Raw genomic sequence first — 14,253 nt, forward strand, 5'->3', positions numbered from 1 at the left:
CCTCACCAAGAGCTGCCATGAAGTCACTTATCAGGCTTTTGTGGCTGTTTTTTCCTTTATAGCTTTTTAATTTCAGTTGAAGTGCAGCTGTGTTTTGGTTTTGCTGTTAATATTTCTCCTCTTCTGCTCCCTGAACCATCTTTTTTCATTAAACCAAGTTTGGTGACCAACTTTTATGCTATGTTGTGGTGAAATGGTTGGTCATGAAGGTTATGTTTGTTATACTGTCTATAGTTGCATTCTCCATTCTAGAGACTTTATAATGTTGGGAGTTTTGTTTTAATTTGTTCAATATGCTTTCACCTTTTCAAACTATTTCTTCTCCAAACGTGGATAAAGAAGGTTTGCAGACCCTAATATCATTGGAATTTTGCCACTTGAACTATAAGGCTTTTTGAAACAGATATTACTCCTCTTGAAATGTCTGTCTTAAGTACTCCAGTGCATTCAGATGGACATTTTAATGCTTAATCAAAAGATACTTTTATTTTAAAGTTGCTTTTTCAGTCTTGTGTACTTGGAGAGTATGCATAAGCAGTTGGGACTCCTGTTTAAGTCTGAAATTCTGAATTCTGTCACATTGTCACATTGTGTCTGATGAATAGATATTTACTTATATGAACACACTGATGGGTAATATCTCCCACATTCATTTTCTTTCCCATAGTGTCAGTTCCCTTTTTCTTTTTTTCCTGTTAATCACACAAATATGCATAAATACGTGATGTGTGGTGAACACATTTTGTGTCTTCTTTAAAGCTGTCATAGTGTCATGCTTGGCTATATTAGTGGCCAAATCTTCACCCATGAACTTCAAAGACAGTAAATGATTTTGTGTCAAATAGCTGAGAAGAGGCAGAAAATGATAAACAGTATAGGGATGTTCATGAGGTTCACCATTGTCTGAGCATTTCAGTTATGTGCTGCAAATGCTTCTTTTTTTCTTCTTTTTTTTTAAGGCAATACAAAGTAGGGCAATAAGCAGTATGGTTGTTGGAACTGACCAGGAATATGGTATAAATAGTAAGGTATTTTTAATACTTAAAGAGACTCTAGAAACCCCCTGCCCTCTGCCAAGGATGGATGATCCTGTGCTGAGAGTGGACAGGCTGATGGGAATGTTCCAGGGCTGCCAAACATGCTTCCCTTGCAGTGAAGTTTATCTGTCATGTGCAAGACTGCATTAGATCTTTGTATGCCACAATCTCTAGCGCACAAATGAAGTTCCCTCGCATAGAGATGAATGCCGTCTTTAATTTTAAAGAGTATGTCAACATGGAGCGATGTTGCTTTTGACAGTTTTGTACTCTATGCTTTCTACTTCAGCACAGTAGTACTTGTATCTAATCATGTGATTTGTGTTTTGAATGCCCATTAGATGTGTGATAGATGTGTGATTAGATGTCTCCTCTAAGACTTCAGTTCATCTGTGTGAATCCCAAACTGAATGGCAAGCATAAGAACATCAGTTGAGATCTGATAGGTGAAGGCCACAGAATAACGATTTTTCTAAGAGAACCCCCAAAGTTTACCAATTTCTGTGGTTCTAATTAATTAGAATGGAGATACCCAGCAATCTTGTAGATAATCCTCTAAGGTGTTTACATTTTCCCTTCTCCTTCCCTGTTTGAATATCCCTGGCAGTCTTACTCATAAAAGTTCCTCACAACCAAATAGCTGGTGGTGGATACTGCCCTGATTAAAGGTTATTGTTTGTGCCTCCCTGGTTGTGAATATACATAGTTCAATCTTTGCTTACAGAAGGATGGATAGACAAATTGGGAAATTTGGGACTGATACCAGAATTTCAGTGCCAAGTAGATGTGATCGCTCTCATTACAGTCAGCAGAGCTCATGTAACGTGTGGAAGAGCCTTTAGAGCTCACAATCAAGAATTTTAATATTGAACTGAATCCCATCCAAACTATCTGATTGTTATTGAATTTTCTTATATTTTAGCAATAATCACTTTCTTCAAAAGTTTGGATTTCATTCTAGATACTGATAATGATTTTAATGTTAAGTTTCATATACTGCTTAATATTATGTCTGCCTCTTCTGCTAACTTTTAAGTATTTCTAACTTTCCTTTTACTGACAGTCAGTTATTCTGACTCTTTACTTTTGTCCTTCATCAATTCATTATGGCTGACTTCAACTGGCTAGGACTTTTTGAGCCAAAAAAAATGGTTTGAGTCTTGGGTATCTCCAAGGCGCCACAATCACTTAAATCACGCATGTTCTATCCTAACGAAGCAATCCTTGTTTGCTTTGTCAGTTATGCTGATGTTTGGGGAATTAATCTGTGCAGTTTCATCTTGCATTTATCTTGTTCTGTATGAAATATAAGTTTTGTAGAAAGGAAACATTAATTTGTCTTTGAATGCTTATGGCATTACTCATACTTGGTCAGAAATGTATGAAAACAAGCGAGGACAAGGCAAAAGGATGATTGGTGGGGTGTGCTCAAGGAATATCCACTTTATTTTCTCTAAACAAGACACCACCAAAAATTCAGGTGTTAAATTTGTTGGCATGTAACTATTTCCTCTTTGACACTGTGTACTTTAGATGTACTGACGAGATGGTAACCTAATTCAGATGGTTGATGATTTCTTTAGCTCATGCTCTGTTCATTCATTGAAATGAATTACTGTTTTGCTCCATTATGTTTCTGTTGTTCTGTGGCTTCCTGGCTTGCTCAGCTTCTCAGAGCTTGTCTTCTCAAAGTAATTGTCTTTATAAATTTTGTCCTGCCTGTTAACCATGTGTACTTACTCACATGGGAAGGGTATTTTATAAATTGTACAGGACTTAAACACCTCTAATCTTCTAACCATGTCTTTTAAAGTCAACACTAGAATTACATTTCTTACCTAAATCGTATCTTTTACTGCCAACCATTATGACATTATCGCCTCAAAATGTTGTGGTTTTTTCACCCAGTTGGCAACAAACTGTTTATTAAATCTGTGTCCAAGTTGCCTTATCTGGTTTTAATCTGCTCTCTTCACCTTTAGTTGTTAGGTGATAGGCCTGATCAGGAGGCACAGTCACTTTATAATTAGGGCCTTCGTGTGGGGATTTGGGAGGGCCTGTGTGTCTCTGTTTTTGGTTCCTAAACAAGGTAACACAGGAGTGCCTGTCACCTGCAAGCCTTTGTGTTTCAGTAACCCCTGACAGTTATGGACAGGAGTCCATTCTTCCACCATCAATTCTACCCTGAAGTTCTGGCTAGGGAGGGCAGCCTGGCCTGTCCCCTCCTGGCATGCCCTCTGTGCCTCTCTTGTCCCTTCCCTTTCATGCCTATGGGGGACTCCCCAGGGAGGCCTCTCAGCTCCCAGCACTGTCTACAGTCCCTTCCTATAGCCGTCCAGATGGTTCATCAACAACCTTTAGACCATGGATTTAATTGTGATGAAAAAAATAAGAAGCCATGTAGAGATAATCTCCCAATTGGGAGATGTTTCACCACATTCTCCCATGACTCTTAACCACATCCTTTTTTCCCCTTCTTCCTTGATGCTCATAACAATTCCTTCTTTGTTTGTTTTGCTCTTAACTCTGCAGTAGGAAAAAAATCACAGAAAAAATACAAGTAAAACCAACATATTTGCAGTTGGAAATTCTCTACTTATTAATGGACTGCTTTGGTCTACAGTTCTCATGGCTTTTGTGGTTCTCATGTCTTCAGTATTTAAGGACCTCAAATGAATTTATTAATTTATCTGTGTACTGATCTCTGTCCTCTTCTTTAAATAAGCCGCAGTTGACACAGTCAAATGGAGGCAAGTGTTTATATAAATAGATTTGTGCCTCCCTGGTTGTGAGACGGGACGAGTGCCAGTGCTGCCTCTAATGTGGGACAGTGCAGTCATCAGGGTGCTCTGGCTTATGCTCAGCTGCCTCCCAGCTGATGAAGAGAGCAAATCTTGGAGAGCTTCCAACCCTGTCTCTCTCACCTCCCTGACATAAATCTGCTCTGCTCTTCAGCGCTGGTTCATGGGGCAGCCCTGGCAGGACCAGCTTAAACAGGCCATGGCATTAGGCTTCACACTGGAGGTATTTGTAAGACTTGCCTTCTGTTTTGTAATATCCCACTGTGCAGTCTGGTCTCCTGTTTTTACAGCTGTTTCCTATAAATTTTCTCAGGGTTTTATTGATGGGTTGCTTTTGTTTGTTATCTGAGGCTCAGTTTGGTTCTATAATATGATGATATGAGTTATTTTCTGTGGAAACTGTGATGCGCATTTGCTTGAAGCCTGATCCCAGTATCTCCTTTGCTGCTTCTGCTGTTGATCAGCCACCCTGAAGCTATGAGCTGCTTTCAGTTCAAATCCACAATACAAGCAGTTTTTGATAAATCTGTTAACTACTGAGGCCTGTTACTAACTTTTGCTTCTTGCATTAAAGGTCCTGGTGCCTAAGTGGCTATGGTTTACTATTTGTAATAATAATACATAATACCAATAACTCATCCATTAGGGAGTATAGACATTTTAGGATTGCCAAGGTCTTTCATACACAATGTCACCATCAGAGAATGCTACTATTGTTTCTTTATCTCTGTACTTCATCTGCTGACTTAACACAGTCCACATTGTAGCTCATTTGCTAATAAAAAATTTAGCTCACATTACTTTCCATTGGAGATAGCATGGTGACTTCTAATATAGCAACATATCTGTTTTCAGGTTGCTTTGTTCTCTTTTGTTCAAATCCAAAGTATCCCATAGGTTTCTTGGTAAAAATTAATACTGTGATAGAGGCAATACTTTTGCCCTCTGAAGTAATTTCTCACATCTTCACTGAGTCTTTGGACATAAGGTTTATTATTCTGTGTTTTTACTATTTTTCACCTTCAGCAGTCTAGTGAAGGTGTATCGAATAGTTTATTCAGGCACCCTGAATACGCACTGAAGATGCTGTGCTTGTCTTCCTGGTACTTTAGTATGTAGTTTGTTGGGTTTTTTTCTTTTTCAAGTAAACTTATTGTAATGCCCCTAGCAAATAACTTATTCCATAAAAGATTAGGAGATAATGTAAGAATACATAGCATTGCAAAAAGTTGTATAATGAAATGTTGGCGCTTTTTTTACTTCTTTCTCGGGATATTGAATATCTGTGGGAAGTTAAAGCAAGAAGGGTATATAGCCCCTTTTTCTAACTTTACCTTCCTCCTCCTAATGAAAGAATTTGTATCTTCCCCTCTGAATAGCTGCACAGGTATCTGGTCACGTCTCTTAGTTCAGCTGTGGATTTCAGTGTGAAAGTGTTTCTGGATTTGGGAAAGGTGCAGGAAAGGTGCTTGTTATCGTAATAGAAAACATATAACAGTTTAAGACAGCTGCTGTCTGGCCTAGATGAATCTTCATTCTGCTATTTGAACAACAGTGAACTGCATCCTTCAGTAGGATCCTCTGGGAAAATTCCTCCCCTGTATGGCAAGCACTGAAGTCCTTCAGTGAAATGGTGAGACCGTATTGAGACTTAGCGTACTTAAAGGGGCACATCTTGAGAGTGATGATTTTTCTGAGCCCTTTTCATTGAATGAATTTTTAATAATGCTATAAGAGCAAGACAGTGGACTTAGAAGACAAATATGAATATGACTGAAGATTATGTTTCTACTTAAAAGAGCTTCAGAGACAGAAAGACACAGAACCCCAAAGCTCTTACAAATGCTTTCTTAGTATGGAATACTTTAATTTTTAATTTTTCCTCTTAGAAGAAGGGAAATATCAGTGAGCTGTGAGCTATGTTAGTGTCTTAGGATTATAGAGACACAAGCAGACCAGAGTAGTTTCTGATTTATGCTGCCTTGTGTTGATCCTCCACAGCTCATTCCTAGCAGCAGATACCCAGAGTACAAAAGCTACCTAATCGGGGGCTGGAAATGGAAATGTCAGAAGATGGGTTCTGCGCTTCTGGAGTATCTTTTAGTCAGAACAGCTCTGCACTGACAGATCCATCCACTTTGCATCTCTTCAGCATCGGGAGAGAGACAAGAGAGAAAACACACAAATCCAGAGCTGAGACTTCTGCATTTCGGCTCCATCCTCTTTTCTGTGCTGACTGACAAAAACTCCGTGTTTTCTTATTCCGGCTATAGGCATTCAGGGGCGGATGTCTGGAAGCTTGTACTAAATGGACAGGCAACCCCTTAGTTTGAGGTTAAGCATGCACAAAACTCAGTTGTTTCTTTCCTGCAAGTCGTTGCTTGCGCTGTTGGCAGGGCACAGAGGAAAGCTAGCTGGGCTCTTGCTGCTACCTCTCTACTTTGTGGAGAGCAGAACTTTAGAACTTGCCAATCTGGAGACAAAAAAAACCCCACTATCTAAAGCACAGTTCTCTAAGTCGTTGGCATTTTGTAACCAAATCAACTGGCTCGTCTTGAAATCTTGGACATGTTTTTTGGGGAAGTGTTATGTAGCTCCTTTAGGATCACTGAATTAGTTTCAAAATACATTTCTGACCATCTACTTAAAAAGATATGTTAAAAAAAACCCCAAACCCTAACTGTGAAATTTCTTTTATAAGCATTTTCCAAGCAAAAATCTCTATTTACATAGCTGTTATTATTTTTGCTAAGCCACAGAATTTCATATTTCATTCTTAGTTAATATACTAGAAAAATATTTACTTGGAGACATGATTCATTCTGACTAATGGGATCGAGCTAATTCAGAGCAAAGCTAAATAAAGAAATAAATTTAAAGTTGTTTGGGATTTGGATTGGGGATTTTTTGTTTTTTTGTTAAGAATGGTAGGCCTTGTGTAAAATTAAGGGCAGATAGAAATTAAGATAGGGCAGAAGTGAATCTGACCTAAGCTGACCCCATCTGGCTAGCGCTAGTGGCCCAGAAAGGCTTGCAGTGGATCACATCCATCTTACCGTTTGAGTGCTCCTTTGCAGCTAAATAAATGAGAGATGATCATGAGTGCCAGTAGAAAATGGGGGTTTGAATCCTTGGTGTTGCATCAGTAACAGTTTTAACAGCTCTGCCATTATCTTAATTTAAAAATGTTGAAGTACCTCCTCAAAAGCCAGTCAAGTTTAAAGCTGTATAAGGAAGTAACTGTTTCAAGCAGGATTATGGTACTTTGTTTTTATTAAAAATGAAAATGAGATTTTTCTCCACTGAGAGGTCAGCCTGGCCTCTTAGCTGTTAATGCACTGGGTAAAAAAATTGGAGGTCATCTTTCCTGAGAGATCTGCCTGGATCTGCAGATCCTGGAGACACTCAGGAGCTACCAGCCTCCCACAGCCTGAAGAATGAGCTGGTCAGAGCTCTTAGAGGTGATTTCTTTTTACCTTGGTAGCCCAGGCCAGTCTCCTGGAGGCTGGGTTTTGAGGCCGGATCAAAAACTGTCTTCCTCGATAGCAGCCTGATAAGCTGTTAAGGAACCAACTGAAGAATCAGCGTGGAATCGGATGGTGGCCCACAGCACCCACTCCTGGCTCCCCAGGAGCCTCCAAGTTGGGCTCCATCGAGCATTTTGATTTCAACCAACTAGCCAAATAGAATGAAAAGTGGGTTTTATTATAGCATTTTCAGTTATTCCTAGCAACAACCTTTTGGCCTGGAAGTCATAAATGCATTTTTTTTTTCCTTTGGTGACTAGAAAGAGAACTTCATATATTTCCCTTGAAAATGTTAAGGAAAGTCCTGCTTTAAAATGAGATGCAGCTTAAACCGTGTGTGTAGACTGTGGGGACATCTGCTGGGGTGCTGGGAAACGGCAGGCTTCAAAATGGGTCTTGGTGGAATGATTCAAGCGTGAATATGCAAAAAATTCATAATATTGTGGCATTCTCTCGAGGGTCAGAAATTCACATTTTACCCGCAAAGGAAACCAAGTTCCCATATCACAGTATTTCTGTGCTAATTGCTCTAGGAGAACACTTAAGACCCGCATAAGCCCATCCAGACATAACCCTCTTAATCTAAAAACTCTGTAATTTGGTCACATACGAAAATCTGTAGAAGAGGAGAAATCTCTGGAAATTCCTGGTAATCACGGGTGAGCCAGGATAAGTAGGCATCCTGTGAGGCAAGCCAGCTCAGTCAGCCCCAACCACATAACAGCCTTCCACGGCTTCCTGTGGTACCCTTGGGATAGAAATGCTTTTCTTGCAGCTGGAAATGAAAAATGTCCTTCCCTCCTGTCTACCAGCTCTTGCGGTGGCTGTCCAAAAGACCAGCAGAAGAGCTGTTTTTGTTAAAATTAACCAAAAGTGCTATTAAGAAACTAGTCCCAGCTTGAATCCGATAGTATGCACAGCCCTAAATTGAGCTAAAATTGTCAAATTCATAGACTTTGGTGGAATCATAGAATTAATTCTGTTCCAATACTTCAGTATAGTCTTAATTAACTTGCTAAGTTTAAGGAAACTTTCATCTTACCAGTTGGAAAAGATGTGGCTGGGGAAATCATATATATCTGTTCTGGCTCTTCGGTCAAAATTATATTTAGTGTTCCATTTTCCATGTGCACTCCCCTATATACCTGTATAATCTGCTTTTTGCTGTCTGACACTGTAGGATGTTTGCAGGGCTGGCACTGTCTGAAGAGTGCCTTTGCAGTGATGTTTTCTGCAGGCATGAGAATAAAATGAGGGGTGGAGGTATATGCATTTTAAACTCTTCAGCTGAAGTTTTCAGGTGCCTGTGTACGGAGAGAGGTCCATGTAGTTAGACAACTAATACCATTTTCGTGAATTCTGACGCTTTCTTGCCCTGCACTCCACATTATTTACACTGTTTGCTGCCCAGTCAATGTCAATGATATTCTATAGCCCTTTTTCCGGCATCTATCATATTCCACTTGGAAACCTTGTTGGGCATCTTGGGTGGAAATTGCCAGTGTAGATCAGGACAAAAGTTTTTTCACAGCTGTGTCAATTTTGTTAATGCAAAAACGGTGCAGCAGACATCTGGTTAGAATTATCTTGATTCCATACCTAAGAATGAAGAACTGAAATATGAAAAATGTGGAGCAAAATATAGGCTCACCTATAGTCTACATACTCCCCCAATATAGCCTTTATACTTTGAGACAAGAGAAAAGCTGAAAAAAATAGGGGAAACTTTGTTTTGCTGAGTTACAAATCCCCCCTGCTCTGGAGCATCCGTTTGCTATATAAATATATTTATACTTTATCATTAGTAACTTTAAGCATTTGACCAAATGTTATCACGTAAAACAGCATTAAGAATGCTTGAAAGAAGAAATTAATTAGGCTTTCATATAACTGTTAATACAGTGGTGTTCTACAGCTGTTACTCATTCAAAGTAAAAATACTGAATTTAATTTACGTACTGGTTAGAGAAATAGATTAGTCCTAAATTATCCTAAACGTGTTAGCTGTACACAGTGTGACTTTGTCCAATATGGTACTTAGTGATAGATGCAAAAGTAGAAATGAAAATAGGACATGTTATACCAGATACTTTGTGAACTGTTTATCCCAGGATATTAGGTTCCATTAAACTTATAATAAATATCTTTTTTTTCCCTTGCTCAGGGGCGTGCCTCACTAACATCTGAGAAACAGCATTTTGCCCATGAACATGCTGAAATGAAAAATCTAGAAGATATTGTTAGAGATATAAAACCATCCGTGCTAATAGGTAATTCCTTTTACTTTAAAGCAATGACCTTGTTCTTTGTTGGAAAAAAATGGAGATGTGTCTTTGTCTGAAGACAAGATCAAGTTCCTCTGAACAGAGTTTACCTTTGTGTGTTTTTAGAAAACACTAGGTGCATAATGGACTCTATTAAGCAACTGAACAAATAGTAACTATCCAAGCATGTAACACTGCTTTCACTCCAAGCCATCCATTTTACAGGGAGAATAATCCAAGTTGGTTTAAACATCTGATGGAGAACCTTATCACCTTCCTAAATTACTTCTGTGTGTAGTGTAATACAAATAACCTCAAACTTAGACTGAGAAAACTGAGCTAAGCACATATAAAGCTGTGCAAATATGCGCATGCTGTATCCAAATTATTTCCCCTCATATTTAGGTCCTGAGCCACCAGTGCTTTATGCAGACCAAACCACAGATTTTACAAATACTTTTTCTTTCGTAAAAGCTGCAGGATTGTGATCTCAGTAAAGAATTGCTGGGCTCTGTGTAGTTTGGTTGTTATTTCAGTGACAGTTTCAGGTATGAACTGCAAGTACTCTGTGTAAGACTTGAAAATTAATCTGTCTGGCTAGTAAAACCATTCATCACATGCTGGAAAATCTGAAATGCCACAGTGAAAATTATCCTACATTTTAAGAGCTACCTTTTCACTTATGTCTAGACCACATGGTCCCTGTTCAGTAAAATCTGCTTTCTGCAGTGATCACGAATGAGGTAAATGAAGCTTATCTTTTTCTATGCTGTATAAATATATGGCTGCAAGACAGAGACCAAGTAATCTATAGAAATTATTTAGTAGAATTACAAGGCTAGTGCAACAGAAGAATAGATTAATCGATCTGTGATATTTATGTAGATAAAGGTATGTGGATGCTTAGGGAAGATTTGCTGTCATGAAATGTGGATGTTACTGTGTATCATTTTTATGTATAAAACTATGAAACACTTTTCCTCAAGGTAACTTTCTCCTATCCATACTATATGATGAAGGCTCTTCATTGTACATTACAGAAACAGCATCTTAAATTAATACTGGTTTTTATCTCGTTTGGGTGACTAGTCATTCAGTATCTTCCCCTGGGCAGCAGGAGTCATGGGGAAATATGTTAATAGTCCTTCTCCCAATGTTTTAGTTAACTCTGTCTCAGAGAATCCTCATATACGTTTCCTTGCCTGCAGTGGCTCAAGGAAAAGCCTCAGCTTAGCCTGACCCAATGTAAGAAATTCCAATTTTAAAAGGAAAGACAAAAGAGAAATAGGCGGTGAGATTATTCAGAATGTTTTGTTTTAACTTTATATCTGAAGATAGTTGTTATTTGTACTATTGACTGTCCAGAAGCAGTTTTAGAAGACATTAAACATTTGGCAACTGCAGACTTAACCAGAAACTAAAGTGTATACCAGGCTTTTATACAAGTGGGTCAGAATGGTGACTGCCATAACTGTTCATCAAACATACAGTGGCCCAACTGGTCTAGCGGACCTTTTGCATCTAAGCATCCTCATCCATTCACAGAATGGACGTCTGACAGAGAGCTCAGATTTGCAAAAAATAGTATGTGACATGATATGCTACTTCATGTAGAAGCAGTCAGAAAATGCTCAGAGATACCTTAGAGAAATGTTAGTTCTTGAAGCGTGTATGACCTTCTAGCCAGCTCTGTGAGGTGAGGACCCCTTTTACCCTCCAGGTACCTTCTGCTCTCCTTAGGCAGATACCAAGCTGTCCTTTTAGACTGGGCAGTGTTGGGATGCTCATTTGAGCATGAGCGATGAGAGGTTTGCGTACAGACTCAAGAGAGACCCGAGTTCCAGTCTCTTCTCTCCCAGCCTGGGTTTGAATCCATTCCCACTCCCCCAAGGGAGGAGAAACCAGCTTTTTCCTGCTTTTAAAACTGGGGTGCTGTGTGGAAAGCCGAGCGGGGTGCCAGGCATCAGGGGCTCTGGGCAGGAAAGAGGCTACCTTCTCTACAAGCCAGGTGAGAGGGGCCTCCCCCAAAATAAAGATCCTTACTTTTACTCCAGGGTCTGTTTATTTGTTTTCTATGGAAGGTGTGGGGAGAAAGGACCTGATCCTTGGATTCCCAGCTCTTGTAGATTAGGCAGAAATGCAGGTGTACTTGGCATCTCAAAAACTTCGCACACCTCTTTTTGGTTGTGAAGCATCTGAGGTCCAAGACATGATACTGGCTGCATGTCTGCAGTGCAGCAGAATCCAACCTAAGCTAGATGCTTTCATACTGCAAAACTGGCATATAGTCCCCGTGAAAAGCATTTTTAAGTGTGGACTGTATGGAGCATGTCTGGTGGGATGCAAAGGGATGTATTAAAAAAATTGTTGCTGTCAGGAAAGCCTTAGACTCAAAATTGGGATTATTCATCAGCTGAGGCTGGAGGTGACAGAATGTGCAGCTGTAGGAGGCAGAGACTTGACTCATTACATCAGAAAAAAATGAAATCTGACAGACTGGGCTTTGGGAGAAACTATCTAGTCTGTTGCATGAGACTTTAGGAGCCAGAGTTGAGCCTCTCCATTCCTTATTGGACTTACCTGCAGGTTGGGTGATACATTTCTAATATATATGAAGGGCCTGAGAAAAGTGAAGTGAGAAATTCGCCAGACTGTACAGGGGTGAATAGGTTCTGCCTTACGTTAGGGATAACACTGAAGTTTCACTTCTGCAGAATCTTTTATACAAAACTTTATTTTAACCACATGTTAGAAAAAAAGGTTGAACTCCATTTTAAAGAGGGAGGTATGCAGTAAAAGGAGCTCTGTTCTCTTAAAAGTGACATACGTCTTACCTTGAACTGATTTAATTTGTCTGTTTGTTCTGTCTATGTTTTTCTTCTTTAGGAGTTGCTGCAATTGGTGGTGCTTTCACTAAACAAATTCTTCAGGATATGGCTGCTTTAAACAAACGTCCTATTATTTTTGCTCTCAGCAATCCTACCAGCAAAGCAGAATGCACTGCTGAGCAGTGCTACAAATATACTGAGGTAACCAAAGATTAACATCTCTCCAGTGTACACAGTGAAAAGTAAAATTGAAATTAAAATGGGAGGAAGACAGAGAGTGGAGTAGCAAGTACTAATCATGTCTCTGTGTGTAGAGAAAATGAGTTAAATTAGTAACAGGTATTTCAGATTTTATCATGACAATTTCACTGAAGTCACTACATGCTTGCACCCTCATAAAAACATTTAATAGCTTTTATTGGTGTCAGGCAAGACTCATAATCTTTATTATAACCAAAGCATCAGTAACCGTCAATCATTAAAGCCTTACGCGTGTTTTTGAACTGCACCACTTTGTGTAATATATACACACAGTGGCATGTTTTTAATTTGAGATTTTATAAATACTTTTTAGGGTAAGAAAATACCTCAATACATGAAATAGAATCTTTAAAAGAATTCTTTATTAAGAACTGACGTAATTAACTCCTCTTACAAAGATTTCTATTATGGAAACATAGATGAAAATTAAGAGAATTGTGCTCACTTATTTATTATTGTATTCAGTCTACAGTTTGAAATGTGTGAGTACTTGACTGTATGTGCTTCACAGTGGATTGTGTTTGGATTTCTTGTCAAATACAGGGCAGTTTGAATGACAGTTTCGCTGTGTTTAAATGACATATTTACCATGCTCATTCCCCACTGCACTGCACACAATTACAGCACGATGCAAGAGCCAGGGAAGCGGCCTACATGAAAGTTTGGTTACAATGCATAACAACATCTGGTGGGCAGAGCAAAAGACACACTGAAATATTTGATCTGTCACCAAAACGTATAATAAGCTGGCCACGATAATACTGTATGACACCAAACCAAACAGAATATTCTTCTGAAGAGCTGAATAGCAACAGTGGCATATTTTAAAATGCACATTTCCAGTTCTCTAAAATAGACATAGATATTTCTGATACAAAGTGCCTCTGAAGTATTTAACAGTGGCATTTATCACTTCAGCCGTGCTAGCATAAATAAAAGCTGGCTTTTCTTCCCCACCTAAATTCACAGCTTGAATTTGAGGGTGCTCGCTTCCCAGCAAGGTGAGAGCCAGGGGCCTTTGGGCTGTGAGCATAGAGCCTGCGCAGTGTCACTCCCCTCATTCCAAAGCTGCATTGCCTGCTGTAGAAATTACTTCTCTCCCTGTGTAACATGAATGATCTGGGGAGAACCAGTAGTGCTGTAGGTGAGTCACCTCTGAGGTGCCTCTTCTGCCATCCTTGAACAGGACTTGATGGTTCCAGCATCTGCTTCCATCGCGGTGTTCCTTATTCCAGGGGAACAGTGAGACTCCATCTCCCTGAGAGCCCATCTCTTAGTACTCTGATGGTATCACAACTCTGATCATTCATACTACTGAATGACACCAGACCTAATATTCCTCGTAGCTAATGTTAAGCCACTGTTGCTGCTTCTGGGCCACCCCACACCCGTTGTTACCATGACAGTATTGTCCACTTTGAGTTTCACAGCTCCACATGCATACCTTCTTCCCACACACCCTTCTTCTGACGTAGATGCAGAGAGTGCATAATGAGGGTGGGCTTTCAGTTTCTGCTCTTCTAAACTGTGCAGAT

At 39.5% G+C, this 14,253-nt stretch overlaps 1 protein-coding gene across 2 annotated transcripts in view; it reads left to right on the forward strand.

The window, feature by feature from the left end:
* The window catches only part of ME1 (malic enzyme 1), a 170,290-nt gene that overhangs the window by 145,996 nt on the left and 10,041 nt on the right, over positions 1-14,253 (forward strand). For both annotated transcript variants that reach the window (XM_030490125.1, XM_030490126.1), the window contains exons 10-11: positions 9,530-9,635; positions 12,516-12,658. In XM_030490125.1, coding sequence (XP_030345985.1) covers positions 9,530-9,635; positions 12,516-12,658 — 249 coding nt within the window. The remainder of the gene's footprint in view (positions 1-9,529; positions 9,636-12,515; positions 12,659-14,253) is intronic.

This window comes from Strigops habroptila, chromosome 6 (genome assembly GCF_004027225.2).
Source record: "Strigops habroptila isolate Jane chromosome 6, bStrHab1.2.pri, whole genome shotgun sequence".
Classification (NCBI taxonomy): Eukaryota; Metazoa; Chordata; class Aves; order Psittaciformes; family Psittacidae; genus Strigops; species Strigops habroptila.